At 35.5% G+C, this 18,693-nt stretch overlaps 1 protein-coding gene and 1 long non-coding RNA gene across 3 annotated transcripts in view; one reads left to right on the top strand and one right to left on the bottom strand.

Moving 5' to 3' along the window:
- The window catches only part of LOC138694591 (uncharacterized), a 210,131-nt gene that overhangs the window by 3,828 nt on the left and 187,610 nt on the right, over positions 1 to 18,693 (top strand). The window lies entirely within an intron of this gene.
- Positions 1 to 18,693, bottom strand: part of LOC138694588 (lactadherin-like) — a 119,947-nt gene that overhangs the window by 23,984 nt on the left and 77,270 nt on the right. For both annotated transcript variants that reach the window (XM_069818463.1, XM_069818462.1), the window contains exons 3-5: positions 14,063 to 14,265; positions 8,941 to 9,063; positions 4,619 to 4,757 (exon numbers count right to left, since the gene is read on the bottom strand). In XM_069818463.1, the coding sequence (XP_069674564.1) occupies positions 4,619 to 4,757; positions 8,941 to 9,063; positions 14,063 to 14,265 (465 nt within the window). The remainder of the gene's footprint in view (positions 1 to 4,618; positions 4,758 to 8,940; positions 9,064 to 14,062; positions 14,266 to 18,693) is intronic.

Genomic DNA, 18,693 nt, shown 5'->3' with positions numbered 1-18,693 from the left:
TTTTATAGGCATTTTGAAACATATATACCTGGCATATTATATACAGAACTTACCCTTATATACACTACCACGCTGCGCACACTTAACCTACACTAGTAAACAAAGGTGACTAAAAAAACTATGTAAACTTATGAAAACACTATAATAGATCAATATTATTTACAAATCACTATAGACTATAGACACTATTATAACACTAACAATAAAACTGTTAGAAACTTGCAAATATTTCTTGTATCACAAACAAAAACCAAGCATGGAAAACACGTTGTTATGGCTACTAGCAACAAGCGGAATTTTCCTTTAGACAAGAGTTGTGATCTCCTTTGTAACTGAATGTTTTTTAAAGGAAAGCAGCCTTTGAAGTAGGCCTAACACCTGTTGGATTCTATGAAGAAATATTTAGAGAAGTCGAGAAGCTACACTGGCTCAATCGGAAATCTAATATAATAAATAATGTATGAAATAGAGCGTAATTTCCAAAATGGTCGCAGAATTCAGAGTGGAGGGCGTGGACGGAGCATTTAAATTAACAGTCAGAGCCTGCAGCCTTTTAAGAATATGACCCTAAATAGCTGATAGACCGGTCGTATGGTCATGAAAATTGGCAGAGGGCATCTTTAGACCAAAAATGAATTTTTAAAGGTAAAAACAAACAAACGATTTTTTGACCAAAAATTACAAAACCTCACGTCCTTGGGGACATTATACTGAAATTACCAACTTCCATATTTTTAAAGCTAAATTCACAAAATGTTTATCAGCAGTATATCTGGTTAGTAATAACATATGTACAAAATTTCGTCTCTGTATAATAAGTGGTTTGCATTTTATTAATAACTTATTAGAATAATATTGTATTGCTTTATACAAAAAGTCCCATGCGCCACAATTTACATTATTTGTAATTGATATTCACTTATATGATTCTTTATATAGCCTACATAGGAACAAACATTACTATTGTAATTTTCTGTATAGCGAATGGGTATATTACTAGGAAATTTTATGGCTATTAATTTTTTATTTTTTTTTAATAATAAAAAATTCTAGTAATTTACCGATTAATTTTACAGCAAACTCTATAGTAAGCTTTGATTCCATGTATGTAAGGATCCATATAAGTGAAAATCATTTAAGAATAATGTCAATTGTAGTGCAAGCGCCTTTTTATATAAAGTGGTTCAATATTTTAATAAAATAATTAATAAAATGCAAACCACGTATCATAGGCGGATGCAATTTTGTACACTTGTCACTATTAAGCAGATATATCAGTGATAAAAGTTTGATGAATCTAGCATAGTAAGTATGGTAGTTATGGATTTCACTGTTGTGAACTCTTAAAACTAATGAACTTCGAGAAATTTCAGTATAGTGTCCCCTTATATGCGGAAGCCTGAGAGTTCGCACGAGGAATGTAGTTGCAAATGTTTAGATCTATTGTTATTTTATTTGAAACATTGTTGTTTTCATTTGTTACTTGTAATTTATTAAGTTCTTGTTGCTGTAATACCTACAACTGATATGTTTATGAAGGAGTGTATTGAACACTTAAATGTATATTTATGCTGTAATAATTATTAAATGAAGTTTTTTTTACATTAGTATGTTGACTGACAATAATGTTCTATAATGTAAGAAGATCCTTTAGACGTTTTTGTCCTTCAAATTAAAAATATCTGAGTTTTACTTTAAATATTCCTATCTCTAGCGTGTTGAAAAGGACTAACAATGGCGGCCGACTCGGTGATTGCGCTACTCTGGTATATCCACGGACTCTGGTTTAACCAATATTTCGTTCAGTGGGCGGTGGATACTCTACATTGACCGTTTTGACTGTATGTTTAGCTTATTTCGGGTAATTTCCGACGCCTATCTTTTACAAGTATGTGACAAGGTTTGTGGGTATGTTGAGGGGATATTTAAGTGGCGTGAAGCCGAGGAATATGTGAAAAGGTTTAAAGGATCTCGAAAATTACCCAAAATAAGTTAAACACAGTAAAAACGCTTAAACATAATTTCAACAGCGTTCCGCCACTTATTAAACACAAATATATTCAACAAATAGTCGCCCTCGGTAGCGTAGTTGGTATAGCGCTGGCCTTTTATGCTCGAGGTTGCGGGTTCGATCACGGCCGAGGTCGATGGCATTTAAGTGTGTTTAAATGCGACAGGCTCATGTCAGTAGATTTACTGGCACGTAAAGGAACTCCTGCGGGACAAAAATTCCGGCACACCGGCGATCTGATATAACTCTGCATTTGCGAGCATAGTTAAATAAACCATAAGGTTTTTCAACAAATAAAAAATTAATGATAAAAACTTTTCGGGGTATACAGGAGTATAAGTGCCGTCCTTTTCACAGTCTTCGGGGACTGTCTACAGGATAAAAAAATGCTCACACAACATAGGGTCAAAACTGTATAGTTTTCCCAGAAAAAAAATATTTTTTTCCTTATTTTATTTGCGTTATACTGCTCAGATCGTTAGTAAAATACGAAAACAATTACATCAGTAGGTACATCTAGCAAAGAGTTGATATTAGTTTAAATAAATATTTGTGTGTTCTATTACATTGTCTGAAATTAAATAATAAATCATGCTTAAATTTGTTAATATTCTGGCGTGAGAGACATGGCAGCATGTTCAGCAGTATTCATGTAGCTGACTACTCTGCACAGACGTACAGATCAACTGACTTCAAGCTCCCTGTCTATAGGTCTCCTGCAAATTTAAAAGACAAACCTAAAATTCTTTCGATCATCTATTATAATAAAGTGCTCTTAAATTAACTGAGCATATTGGGAATTGATTCAATAGCTTTCCCAAAATACGCTATCACATGTTTCATATAATTTTTTTTTTTTTTTCTAGAAAAGGAAGCAAAAATGAGCAAAATTGTATTAAACTTTTTTGTTTGAAATGTCTTGAAAAATAACCCCCTCAAATTAATGATATTATTTACGGTTCATCCTGTATATGAAAACCGATCATTTTTTTGTTGCGCTCTCATTAACTGGCAAGATTCTCTTATGTGCCGATATATATAATGCTTTACTTTCCATCCGAAGGAAGCCATGCTCTGATTTTTACAGCCTTAAAATAATTTGGTTTAAGAGATCGTTACTTGCTTTGTCATCTGATGTCTAATTTATTTTTAGGATTCAATTGAATCGCTTATTTCAGAAACCAGTCAAACGCCAAAACAAGAAAAAATGAGGTAAGGACTGCATAATGTTCTATCAGGGTATACGTACATTTTAGTGCTGAAAACAGTCAAATGGCGTCCTCCTGTAATGGCCAGGCATTACGTTGAATTTCGTGTTTAGGTCAGAAACCAATCAAGCGACAGCGCTTAGTGGTTTTTTAATAGCAACAATAGACCTATATTGTAGTGAAATGTCTTTTTAACTTAAAAATTAAATTCAACAAAAATAATAAGAAACAGTATATCGAACCTGTACCTAAAAGGAAACTAGGAGTGGTAAACGAAAACTCTTATAAAAGTAATACTATTCGCAATGCAAGGATAAAAGGAAAAGGTTATGTTTGTTATTCTGGCAGGGAAGTACCTCAGAAAACCAAGCTCGACATTCTCACTTGTAAGTGCAATGCGAAATGTGATTTAAACATTAATGACGAAGTGATAAATGAAACATGAAGGTATTTTCATTCTCTTGAAAATAAAACTTTCATGATATCTATATTCAGAATTTGGTTGAGGTTACTGAAGTTACGCGTATACGTAAAAAACAGCAAGAGTTGGCAATGAAAATGTTAATGAAGGCACTTTTAAAAAATCTCGTTCTTATAATTGAAGAGTCCACTGCAAGAATGATGGATGTCACTTTCTTGTCGAAAATGTCTTTATATAGCTTAAGACATATAGAATGTAAATAGAGAGTTATATGGCATTAACACTGATAGTCATTGTCCAGTAATGATCGGAAAATCTCAGTTAAGCTTTGAGCGCTAAGCATTTCAAACTTTCAGTTGCGTCTCCTGCAAAATGTGTTCCAAATGTCATCCATCATTCTTGCAGTGGACTCTTCAATTATAATTTAAGGACTGGTGTACTGAAACACGCTTGCAAGAATGTGTTTATGAAAATCCATGGTATTTCACATAGGCCTAACAGATTAGGGAGAATTTGTCAGTTATTGCTTGAAAATCCTACCCCTAAAGACATTACACATTTCCTTTAAAAAATGAGTTTTATAACAAAATCCTAAACAATTCGAGAATTATGCCATAAAAATACGTTTGCACTCCTCTTTTATTGCAGAAACCAGTTAAGTGAAAAACTTTTTCCTATTTTTTTACAGCTAAGTTAAAACGCACAAAATAGTTTTCCTTAGATAAAAAGTATTGAAATATGTACTACTTTCAGCAAAAAATATTAAAACCAATACCAAACCATTTAGTCTGATGCTAGGCAGCTTTTTTTTATTTTTTCACAATTGACTAACTTGGCGCTTGACGGGTTTCTGAAATAAGCGATTCAATTGATAAAGCATTGATCTCGCATTCGGATCTGATGACAAACATAGCAACCACTAGACTACCAAGGACGACAGATTGAAATGGCTAGTTTGAGCACTGATGTAATTATTACCTTGACAACCGATGATCTCCAGGCGCAGACTGGGATGCCTGTACCAGTGCAGAATGTGGAGTCTGACGAATCTCGCAGTCACCGGTTGATCCAAGTAACTGTGCCGCAGGGAGTGTGCGTCCGAGTTGCCCACGAACACCTGTCAGAATTTACCCTTCAACAATTGGTCACCTGAAAGTTTATTTGTAGCAGTGGAGACCCGCCAAGAGAAATAAAATTATTCCTTGGTCTTAAAAATAATCTAATTGAAATTAATTTCATTTCATAATGCACTACATACAATAAGTTCAATTTTTCAATGTTCTCAACGATATAAACTTAATACATTTCCTACTACCAAGTTCCCCCCCCCCCCACAATTTACGTTTGAAATGGTACATATAAACTGACTGTATAGTTTTCATTCAATAAGCTACGTACAGACCGATTATTTAGTCCTGACAGCTCAGCGACGCGAAAGAGGGGAAGTAATAGGAGGAGTGGGGAGAGTTCCTGAGTAGAGATAAGGGCGAGCGGTCGGTAAAGGAATGCATTAAAACTTAATTGTACTAGAAACATACTGCTGTACCGCACGCATGACATTCAATCGCTCTGAAGGCAAGCGAGTGAATAACCCAAACACCCCTTGGCGTAACTAAATGGACTCGCCTGACCCAGGCGCACATCGCCGGCGACTGTCAGGACTAAATAATCGTACTGTACTGTACAAGACGAAGCCTGGCTGGTTACCGAGCTCGTCGCTCGTAGCCAGCTGGTCGCTGGATAGAAAGTCAGTGTGATCTGTTTGTATCTGTCAGCCATTGTAGCTGAACTCACTCTGTTTTTCAAAATTGTCTTTAGAAAACTAACAATTTGTAGAAGTGTCAGGATGGACTATATTGGTCTCCAGGATCTTCTGAGAGTACCTTAGATATTTTAGCACTTTGTGTGGAAATAACCATGTAAATAATTCCACTTTTCTAGAAAGCGTCTTCTGCCATAATAAAACCCCTTAATTAAATCCCATATGCTTCATTCTAATGCAAACAGAACATTGTTAAAATAATATGTATTAATTTCCGAAAGGTCATTACCGATAATTATCTGAAGTTTCTAAAATCATCACCTACTGTAAAAAAACAATTTTTATTACATTTCTATCATTTTTTAAAATTGGTTATTTTACAATGCTTTATCAACTGCTAAAGTTATCTAGCCTCATCTCATTCAGAAGCGCTTGAAGAGCGCCGTGTAGGAATTTTACTGCAATAATAATAATAATAATAATAATAATAATAATAATAATAATAATAATAATAATGAAGTATCTGATGCTTGAAAAGAGAAAGAACGAATACTCATTCTTTAATACGAGCCAACATTGAATGAATCGAGTATGCAGTGCTTCTAGCTACGAGTGCATACACCACACCCCACCCCACCCCACCCCACCCCACCCCACCCCACCCACCTGTTAATACTAGGGTGGGAGAGAAGCCTTTCTGAGAGAGGCAGTTTCCCCATCGCTGGTATTGCAGGATCAAATGTTCACAGCGAAAGTGTTCCTAATGTTGAACAATAAAAGGACAGATCAGAGAAATCGATCAGAGTTACTTTAGTTTGAATAGTAAGATAAAAAAATTAAGTATTCTGTAGCATCCTGGTGACAAATATAAATAGGCTAAGTTAAAACTAAGAAACATGCATATTTTAAATATTTTACTGAGGTAATAATGTGATCTAAATCATATTTGTGTTATAATTAAATTGATAGTTTGAGGTTAGAAATATAAACCATACCACCAATTAATTCTGATTTCACGCCCCCAAAAAAATTGTAGGGCTACTAAAATTTTTCGTGACCAAGTCTCCCGTATTTTTGTGATTAAAAGTTAGTCACCCTACTTCTACCTGTTTCTCGCCTGCGGGGTCGACACTTCGACAAAATTCGTAACGAAATAATTTTATAACAATTATTATTTTATAAAATACTTTTTTCATCGGTATAAATGTCAATTGAAGCAGTGGTTTTGGAAAAGGTCATCGGTCACACTTTTCCAGAAAATGACATATTGCTATTTTTGCATTCTATAAACTTAGACTTGCCATTTTATATGCAAAAAGCACCAGTCAAAAATTTACTATAGTTTCAGTATGTTGTTGAATATTACATTTGTTTTTAAATGGGCATCAATCCCGGACTCGTGCTCTCTTCAAAACACATGGCTGGCGCTACATGATGATCGTATAGTGAATCACTGCCAGTCACACAGTTCCACATGGCAAATTTACGAGCGTATTACATTAAAAAAGCTTTACTGTTGATTACAAAGCTTGGTGGGAAAAATTTTACAAGAAGGAAGTTTTATCCACAGAATTCCTAGGAAAGAAAATTAAAAAAAATAAATAAATAAAAATTTTACAAGAAGAAAGTTTTATCCACAGCATCCTTTGGGAAGAAAATTCCAAAAAAGGATAAAGTAGAGTTTCAGAATTTGAAGTACTGTCCAGTTACTTTATGGTGACAGCTGGTCGACGCGAGAGAGGAGAAGGTTCGAGTGTGGGAGGGAGACCGATCCGAGACGGAGCGAGCGTTTTCTAGATGGAGGGAGGGAAATACAGTCATATTAAAAATGAAGTCTCACGTTGCTCTCTGCATAATTTTGAGCTCCAGTCACTGTGTTCACTTCATACTCCGGAACAATAGTCACTAATAAACACTAAAGAAGTAAACTAATGTATAAATACAATGAGCAGCAGTTCGGAACAATAGTCCAATGAAATCCTAATTTTAAATTAACTTTCCTCAAAGTCGAGATACCTCCCTGAAAGTCGATAGCCTTTCAATTTGAATAATATTTTGTTTTAAGTGTGGGCCTCTGTTTCTGTGAAATATAGAATTCTTATATGGTTCGTCTTATGACAGCTTCATTAAAGTTGTCCATAGTTGATTTTGGAGCACTTAAGGAAGCTAAAGTCCAGTAATCATAGTTGATTTTGGAGCACTTAAGGAAGCTAAAGTCCAGTAATCAATGTCTTTAGTCTCCCTTATTATTTGGCTAACACTGCTCTCGGACACAGCGGTAACCTCTGCTACAAGTTTTCCAACATTTGTTACGTTTTTTCTTCCGACGCTATCTTCATAAAGTGCTACACCCTGCTCACGACTTCTCGCGACTGCGAATGCAATACCCGGCCTTTCAGTTTGCTTCTAACAGGCAACATTTTCACAAACAGAAAATAGCAGTGAATCTAGACAATATACTACACACTGAACAATACAAAACAGAAACATTACAACTATTCAAATAACTAAATGAAACGTACGTAACAAACACACTAAATTGCAACACACAAGACAGTGGTAGTGTAGTACGTCCTTAGCGCGACTGTACGCCCACACTAACGCTCCCGAGATGTGACCGCTAACGCAGCCAGGGGAAGACTAAAATGAACACCCCTTCGAACAAACAGTGAACTCGCCCAAACCACTGCGTCGCCAGGCCGGAGCTGTCACTATAAAGTAACTGGCCTGTACTCTGTTTCAATGCGAGAAAGGTAATGAAGGTGTATTGAAGACCTGTGAATTTATTGGCGGACCGACGTTCCATCACTTTAAACTAGCTAAACAGGACGTCATATCTTTACCAACTGAAAAGGCATACAATAAGTGTACATTAAACAAAAAAGAAAGTTGAGGACATCGTTCAATGGCAAAAGTACATCCCAGATAAGCACTTACCCTTCTATGATGAGATGTACGATTGGCCTGGCGCTTAGAGTAATAAAGTAATAAAAGAAACAAACTTCCTACCTTATAGCAACTCACAAATACGGTATAAAGCTAATGACTGAATACTTCCCAGATCTTCAAGAATTAAAAGTAAATAAAACTGTGTGCAAAAAGATTTCTCTATACCCTCTAAGAACTCCAATATGCAATAATCCACGTTTTTTGCTAATTTTCATCCTATTTGACATATTTTCATGGTTTAAAAAAATGAAGTGTCATGATTACACATTTGCACACTCATATTCGTTAACAGCACATGGGAATTGACTTAAAATGCATATTTTAATCTATGTTGCAAACACCTTGTCGACCAGTGTTATTTATTAAGTGCTAAGCTTCAGATTTGTAGTCAGAATCATTGTGGAAATAAATTGACTACAAATATGTTTTTAAGTACTCGGAGTCAAGGAAATATTGTATTAGATGCAAACACTACCGATGGTGTAGCTATAGTTATTTCCTGTGATAAATTGTTGTAAGTACACTTCTCACTTGAAGTATATATTCGCTAAGAAGAATACATTTTATTGAAGTCCGGAGACGGACTTACCTTTCTGTTTCCATATGGGTCGTTGACGAATTCCCATCGGAAAGCGTCCTGGCTGTACGATAATGTGAAATCAGTGACCCATTCGTCTCGATCACCGCGACCTTGAGTCATCACTCCCGTGATCTGTAGAATAAAAAAATTAAGTAATATTTCAGAAATTAACTTTTTTTTTTTCAAATGGCCAATTTATTTATGAGAGAGAGAGAGAGAGAGAGAGAGAGAGAGAGAGTTCATATACATCCTGTAGTTTTATATTCCCTTGCCCTTTTGCCTTCCAGAGGCTATTTAGAGTTGAATTAAATAATTACACAAGATTATTGGTTCATTACAATAATAAATCATTTTGTGCTATCGGTATCTCGCGAGATTTCATCACAGAACGGCTAGCCGTATTGGGGATTTATGGCTCAAATAAATAAATAGACGGATAAACCTGAAATAATGGGTTAACGAGTTAATAAATCTGAGAAGGAAGGGAATGCCTGCTCGATAACTACTTCATCTTCCACAGAAATAACTTTTTGATAAGAGTTATAAAATAATAATAGTGATGATGATGATGATGATGATGATGATGATGATGATGATGGTGATGATGATATTTACGTTGAAGTTCTGCATCTTATAATCGGTGCTGGAATTCGAGTTTTAATAACTTAAAACTGCCCTGTTCATCTTCTCTTCCGTTCCTTTAAGTTAATATTAGGATTTTGGACATGAATAAGCCCTTTTGCGGAGTACAATTGGTGAGAAGAACTTAACTTTGAGTGTAATATGAAATTCAAGATGTGTCCGCTAGATGCTTCATATGCCAGAGAGTACGCTTGCTGACATATGCGCAGTGCTGCGTTATTTAATAAACAACTAATGTTTCCTGCGTATAACCGGATACGATCAAGAAAGATATGAAGCTTAAATAACGCAAGTCTATCATTTACATTTTATTTATAAAAGAAAACTTCAATCATATTATTAATCACTAGGACTCGGAAGTTGATGAAATACAGTATTTTTTTTTTTTTCTGAGATATCACACAATGCAGGATGCAATACAAACTCGTTTCACTTCAATATGAACTAATATAGCCTACTTTTATTTTGTATTTTTGCATTGTTCGGTCTTTTATTGTCTATTGGCCATTTTTGAGGAAACGTTCTATTTTTTGTTGCAGTTTTGCTCTTTTCTGCTTATGAACGGACATACACTACACATTGAAAACCAGACCACTGCGTCCATTTTTACTGTCATATTCGTCATTAGCGGTACGAAATTAGTCAGAAATCGCTTATTTTGTTTCTGTAACTGTTTGGCTGTGATGATAATATATATGTAATTCGTATGGTACGGTGATTTATAGCGCATCCTGCACAGTATAGGCTAGTATTCATGGTGGGTATGGCATGATCAGTAATTAGTCCTTTGAAATATGTTTTTAGTTCACTGTCTGACTGAAATCTTACCAAATAAACTAATACCATTGACAACAAATGGATACTACTAGATTTCCAAAACTGACTTTTCAATACCGTTCCAGATGTAGATCCTCTGGATATAATAACGTAGACTAGGCCTGCACAAACTGCGCTCATTGAGCGCGGCCGCTCCTTCAGAGAGGGAGCTCGCCGGAAAGGTACGTCGGAATGACGTAGGCCTGCTATAGATAGAGGATAGTCCACGCAGCTATCTGTTGTAGTGTGTATTATCAGTAGCTATTTCACTTTGCCTATCTACGGCTACATAATGGAGGAATCTAAAAGACGGAAAAGTGATCATCAGGCAAATTCTTTCAATATTGCATGGGAAAATGCTTATTTTCTCACAGCAGCTGGAGTCAATACTTATCTGCCACAAAAGTTTGAAAGAAAGAGGAAAACATAATATAATGCGTCATTACTAGTCCACACATAGAGATACGATGGTTTTGTTGGTGAAGATCGCAGTAAAAAGGTTCAGGAGTTGAAAGTTGCGTTATTACATGAGGTAGGGTACGTTAGAATTTATTAATTTTCAACAGTTTAAATGTCTCTCTTCAGGGAAAAGGCTAGCACATTGTTGATAAGTTGAATAAATTACGGGATTTTAGTCGTAAACTTACACTTTTCGTAAGTCAGTTTCTGGAAAGTAATATGGCTCACTTTTCAACGATAGAAACTGCTCGTGATGAAGCCATGTTAAACGATTATGTGCAAATATTAATTGGAAATCCAAAATGAATTTAATTCTAGGTTCCAAGATCTCGTCTTAATTGGAAAGAAGTTTAAAATTGTAATAAATTCCTTCAACACCAGTTGAAACAGTGTCATACGATTTACAGCTTGAACTTATTGATCTTCAATGTGGCCTAAAGGCTAAAGACCGTTTGAATAATACTACTAGTCTGGTTGACTTTTAAAAGACTAAACCTTAGCAATGATATTCACGACTACACAAGCCGGCTGTGAAAATACTTGCTATATTTGGCTCAACATTTATATTTGTGAGAAACTGTTTTCTATTATCAACTTTAATAAAGGCAGACATCGAACATCTGTAACTGATGTTTCATTACGATCAGTACGGTTTCTTTCAGCTGCCAACAGCATACAGCCTCATTTTGATATACTGATAAATAAAAATATAACAAAATGATATTGTATATTTAAGTAGCTATAGAGTTTCTATTAGTTCTATAAAATAAATATTTCTTTATTAATTAATAATAGTTCAAGATAGTTTTGTAAACACTGAACGGGAATTCATTTCATGAACACTCGTACTAGTACTTTTGTGTACATTTTGTACGAGATCACCGCTTCTTCCAGTCCACCCTTATACAGAGCGCAGTCAATATCTGCATTCCGCTGTCGAGCTGTGAGCCGACTCGGAGAGCGCAAACCTTGTGCAGGACTGACCTAACCTTAGACACTCATTGCATGACAAATAACGTCTTACACTTTTATGAAACTAATCTCCAAACCAAACTTACTATTTTCTGTCTGAGTTACCGACACACCAGCTGATTCGCATTATGGCTACTGATGACAGGACAGCTATGGTCCAGAAACATGTCTAATCAACTTAATATAAATTATAATAAAAGTATTTTAATACTGTTACAGTTATTTTATGTATATTTTAATTACTTCTGTGTAGTTCATTGCAGGAAGGCGTTAAAATACGGTACAGGAACTTTGTGAAACAATTTCCACGCCAAAGATTGGTAAGCAATAAAACAAAAGCCCAATAAATAAATCTTTCATGTTTAGACAGAACGTATCTGCAGATGATAAATATGTATGAAGAAGATTGGTTTAGATAAGTTAAAAATACACTGACAAACAATTTGTCTTTCAACAGAGTTCCAGTGTGATTTAAAGTACTTACAACATATTGAAACACAATAAATCTTAGAAGAGAAAAATAACTGTCAATAAATCAGCCGAGTTGTAGTATTTAGATTTTATCTGAGGGCAGTAAAGTTGGAGGTACTGTGTTAAACTAAATCTGTGGCATATGAAAGAACCTTACATTATTCTTCTGGTTAATGTCGAGAAACGTTTAAAAAGGGACTATAAGGAAATTCCTGTACTGACTACTATATTTGTCCATTTTGTCCTCGATTCGCCTACCTCAGTAAAGAAGTTAAATTCTGTCAAACTATCATAATCGAGAAAGTTTTAGTTGACTGTAACCGGAAACAATCAACAAGCCAAGTTTTAGATTCAATAGTATGTACATTGAGAGATAAAAACAAAAACACGAAACATTATGTGAAATAACAATTTTCCCAATTCACTGCGAGCTAAAGCAAGGAGATGCACTATCACCTTTACTTTTTATTGCTCTAGAATAAACAATTAGGAAAGTCCAAGATAACGGAGAGAATTTGGAATTGAATGGGTTACATCAGCTGCTTGTCTATGTGGTTGACGTGAATATGTTAGGAGAAAATCCACAAACGATTAGGGAAAACACGGAAATTTTACTTGAAGCAAATAAAGAGATAGGTTTGGAAGTAAATCCCGAAAAGACTAAGTATATGATTATGTCTCGTGACCAGAATATTGTATGAAACGGAAATATAAAAATTGGAAATTTATCCTTTGATGAGGTGGAAAAATTCAAATATTTTGTAGCAACAGTAACTGAGAAGCTTTTGTCATCCAATGTGTTCTTAAAAAAGCTGAAAGTTAGAATTTATGAAACAATTATGTTACCGGGTGTTCTGTATGTTGTGAAACTTGGACTCTCACTTTGAGAGAGGAACATAGGTTAAGGGTGTTTGGGAATAAAGTGCTTAGGAAAATATTTGGGGCTAAGAGGGATGAAGTTACAGGAGAATGGAGAAAGTCACACAATGCAGAACTGCACGCATTGTATTCTTCACCTGACATAATTAGGAACATTAAATCCAGACGTTTGAGATGAGCAGGGCATGTAGTACTTATGGGCAAATCCAGAAATGCATGTAGAGTGTTAGTTAGGAGACCGGAGGGAAAATACTTTTGGGGAGACCGAGATGTAGATGGGAGGATAATATAAACTGGATCTGAGGGTAGTGGGATATGATTGTAGAGACTGGATTAACCTTACTCAGGGTAGGGACCGATGGCGGGCTTATGTGAGGGCGGCAATGAACCTTCGGATTTCTTAAAAGCCATAAGTAAACAAGTAACAAGGTGAACATAAACTACAGGGACAAACTTCAGGAAGTGATTCCGATAGAAAAAAGAACAACAAAAAAACCCTGTATTTCGCTTTTCCCAATTGGCATTACTGAATAATAACATCGAATTTCTTTATTGCAGTAATCGATATGTATCTATTTCAACTTAATGTCTGAATGGGGTAAGTATTCGTAAATATATAATTATTAACATTTTGTGATGGAATTTTAGGGATATATTATTTACATTTTTATTTTATTCACGAAATAGTCCTAATAAATGTCACTCAAGGTCTGAGATTTATCTGCGAAATCTCAGACCTCTCGTAACATTACTACAGATAATTGTTCCTCTCCTTATATTCGCTACTACCGCTAGATAAGTACTAAATAGTATTGCGTCTGTAGTAATAGGAGAATAGTTCGATGTATTTTGTACGGCTGTTGTGGTCAGGATTCATGACGCATGGGGTTACCTGTGCTGCTACGCCGAGGTCCACAAGGATCCACTCGTTGGGAGATTTGTGCTTGGCGCACCATGCCCTGCCGCGCGGCTGGTGCAGCCTGGCGTACCGCACGTGGCACTCGGGATCCTTGTCGGCGGGAAAGCTGGAACTGGCGGACAGCTGCCAGTCGTGCACCGAGCCCGACATCAGACCCAGGGGACGTGAGCACGGACCTGCGACATAAACCGGAATGGTCACACTGTAAAAAATTCATTTTCATAGTATCCCTAAGTTGTACGTAGTGGTAATGGCGTCTGGAGCTAAATCTTGCAGTGTGTGGGCTCCATATATATATATATATATATATATATATATATATATATATATATATATATATATATATATATATATATATATATATATATATATACGATTAACGAGTTTTAAATGGCTTATTTATAACAATAACAAATGTCATTAAATCGGACATACAGTGCGCGGCAAATAAAACTTACCGGCATTATAACCGGTTGTAGCGCACGTGTGTAATGTGGAGATCCGACCGTTCTCTCGCACGGAAGAAAAGCTAATCAGCGGTGAATGGCGGTGATTTAGGCCTATAGCCCCGTACAAATAATGCGCCGATATGAGGTAATTGTCTGGTTTTATGCTGCAGTCGTGCGCTAGTTGGAATCCGACTTTGACTCATTACTTGCTTTAACTTTTATAATAAATTTGATTAATGAAGCAGACAGTGATGTCAGTCTGACTTCTCAGTCATTAGTTTCACAAGATAAGTACCATCCACCCTTGTTAATATCAATGCAAATTATACTATCCAGCCAAATTTTCTCAACATTATCAGAGTTCTTACCTAAATTCTCGAGCTGATTACTTGAATCTATCTCTTAGTCGGGGATTCCCAACCTTTCTGACTCGCGGAGTCCTTTTCAGAATCAAATTTCTATGGCGGAGCATCTTAGGCCTACCCTATGTCTTACAAATTCATGATGTTTAAGAGTAGTGTTACGGGGGGGGGGGTGGAAGTGGGTATATATAGTAAGGGAATGTAAAGTAAAGCGATATCTGAACAATGGCACTATGTCCATACAATGAAATTATATTTTATGCTCGACCATGCCGAAATGTAGTAATTATACACCTGGTAGAGCCCTTTAATGCACCTCATTAAAGTACACCTATTCATTATAGTTCAGTGTTCAGCCAATGAGAAATCACCATTGTACCATTATAAAAGCGCAAGTATCGATTATTCTCGGATATGCAATCGAAAGAAACTAGCGAAACGTCATGGAGGCTGGAAATCCAATACTGTCGCAGAAGGTTATGTTCTGTTACTATAATAATTAGCGTTAATTGTAAATAATATTCAAATAAAGTCAATTTGTCATCTCGTTTTTCAATTCCAGGTTATATCAAGATTAATGTTCATGTTATTCTCTAGATTATATCAAGGTCAATGACATTCGTTCCTCGGAAAAAATCGATACTTTCGCGTCTTCGCACATCTCACAATTTAGAAGGTCAGTTCCGCTCCTCACTTACATAACCATAACATGAATACTTATGAATAATTTCAAGTTAGAAATATGGTCGAGCATAAAAAGTCGTATGAAACTTGCCTATAATGGTAATTAAGACGCTCGTATGAAAATTATGAAACTCGCTTGCGCTCGTTTCATAAACAAACAAAGTTTTTAATAGTACATTATGCAACGAGCCTATAATGGTAGTAATTAAGACTACCATTATAGGCTCGTTGCATAATGTACTATTAAAAACTTTGTAATTTACCATATCTCAAATCAGTCTCAAATATCAATACACATATTGTCAAAACTTGGCCACAGGCTATATAAAAGTTCTTCCAAAGTTCAATAAACCAAACCATTTGTATTACAAGAAATTTTACATTATTGGCGAGAGCAACATATATAATGAGACACCTGTGGATGAATTCTTTTGCTCAGTTTCTTATTTCAGATTCAATTGATGATAATTGCAGGTGAATATCTGGTTATGCATTTATGCGGCTTTTGTATTTTGTTTTTTTTGGCAATACAGGCGGAGAATCCCGCTTCACAGAGATGTTGAGAAAGGCAGCAATATTAATTTTGCTTTCTCAAACGAGATTTTGAATTCATCTTGTAAATGCAGCCAAAACTCCGGTAGACTCTGGTTTTGAAACGCGATTTTTAGTTCATTGTGTTATGTCACATCTATGAGGACCTCATATTTCGTTGAGTTTAAGCTTGATGGTTTTTTTATTCGCGCTGAACACATTCAGTACTAATTTAGTACTCACAGCACTTTCTCTTGAGCTGTCGGAAAATAATGTCCAAATGAGTCTTTCGAAGCTTCGAGATTCGCCTGAATATTTTTCTGTATTTTTTTATATCGAATCATGATATTTTCGTCCAAGAAGCTTTTTCCTGCTAGAAATTTCTGTTCAGAATGTAATTGCCAGTTTTCTTATTTTGATTTTACTTCCTGTTTCTTATTCTTTAATTTCATTAAATTTTTATTTATTTTATTTTCTTGGAACGGCCGCGGAGCCCCTGGGAATTACACATTGAGCACAGGCTTGGAACCACTGCTCTAAGTTACATAATTATAATTGGCCATGTATTTACCAAGATAAAGATGTTAACAGTGTAGTGCCACAAACGATTAGGGAAAACACGGGAATTTTACTGGAAGCAAGTAAAGAGATAGGTTTGGAAGTAAATCCCGAAAAGACTAAGTATATGATTATGTCTCGTGACCAGGATATTGTATGAAATGGAAATATAAAAATTGGAAATTTATCTTTTGAAGAGGTGGAGAAGTTCAAATATCTTGGAGCAACAGTAACAAATATAACTGATACTCGGGAAGAAATTAAACGCAGAACAAATATGGGAAATGCCTGTTATTATTTGGTTGAGAAGCTTTTATCATTCAGTCTGCTGCCAAAAAATTTGAAAGTTAGAATTTATAAAACAGCTATATTACCGGTTGTTCTTTATGGTTGTGAAACTTGGACTCTCACTTTGAGAGAGGAACATAGGTTAAGGGTGTTTGAGAATAAGGTGCTTAGGAAAATATTTGGGGCTAAGAGGGATGAAGTTACAGGAGAATGGAGAAAGTTACACAACACAGAACTGCACGCATTGTATTCTTCACCTGACATAATTAGGAACATTAAATCCAGACGTTTGAGATGGGCAGGGCATGTAGCACGTATGGGCGAATCCAGAAATGCATATAGAGTGTCAGTTGGGAGGTCGGAGGGAAAAAGACCTTTAGGGAGGCCGAGACGTAAATGGGAGGATAATATTAAAATGGATTTGAGGAAGGTGGGATATGATGATAGAGAATGGATTAATCTTGCTCAGGATAGGGACCAATAGTGGGCTTATGTGAGGGCGGCAATGAACCTCCGGGTTCCTTAAAAGCCAGTAAGTAAGTACTATAACCACAGTCTAGTATATACAGTTACGAAGCTCAATACGTAGTAATTATGCATCCATAGATAGTTGCTAACCACTAGGATCGCTACTATCGCCTCATTACAGACAGTGCGAAATAGTACCTGCACAGTATATTGTTCCTAGTACCCTCATAAACACAAACTTCGTGACTGTATATACTAGACTGTATATAACCTAGTCAGATCGAGAGAATACCTCGGAGGCTAGTTTGGAACGAAGTGAGAACAGGTTAGTGGGGTTAAGCTGTGCAGGTTTTATTATTATTATTATTATTATTATTATTATTATTATTATTATTATTATTATTATTATTATTATTATTATTATTATTATTATTATTATTTGCAATATTGTCGAAATGAGCTACGGCTATACAAACTCGTAAATAAAGCAATATTATGAGAGCAATTGGTATATGAGAATGTGGTTAAGTAATAATTTCTATTATATTGTGCACTATGATCCATGAAACTGGTTCAGTACTAATTGACATTTCATTCGATTTCAGTATAACCTGGAACTGAATAAACTATAATTATCTTTAACTGGTTTCAAGAAAGGTGTCCTTTTTATTAGAAGATATTTGAATGCAGCGGATGACTTTAAACAAATAAGGAACTCGGCCGCTGTTATTTATGTCCACAATAAAATTAATGTAATATGCATTAGCGATCATAACTTGTGAGGTGTATAAACTCCCTCTGTTTATAGCGTTCATAAATTAAACCCGTTTCGTAGTTCACCGCTACGAGTTAGTATTTCATTCTTAACTCGCGCAGCATTTGAACATTTTCTGTACTAATTTTTAAAGCATTTTTATATGTTCTCCCTCAGCAGTCCTAAATGCTTCGTGCTAGTGATTAAAGACATGAACATAGCGACTTCGATCCCAGATAGGCGAGAGAATTTTTTCTTGTCATAATTTTCACGACTGTCCCTTTATGTGACCGGCTTAAATTAAAACAACGTATTGTATTTGTAAGAGTGTAATATTCTTTCCACTCGGAAACTGAATACGTATTTTACTTCATTTATATTTTATAACATTTCTTTAGGTTCAGCCTTAGAAAAAAATTGTCGCACAGATACTTTGCAATACACAAAAAGGAGGCATGATCAGAGAACGTACGACCTGGTTCACAAGAGGACTAGATGAGGTAATGAAAT

Source organism: Periplaneta americana, chromosome 2 (assembly GCF_040183065.1).
Source record: "Periplaneta americana isolate PAMFEO1 chromosome 2, P.americana_PAMFEO1_priV1, whole genome shotgun sequence".
Lineage (NCBI taxonomy): Eukaryota > Metazoa > Arthropoda > Insecta > Blattodea > Blattidae > Periplaneta > Periplaneta americana.
This window is presented reverse-complemented; position numbering and strand designations above follow the sequence as displayed.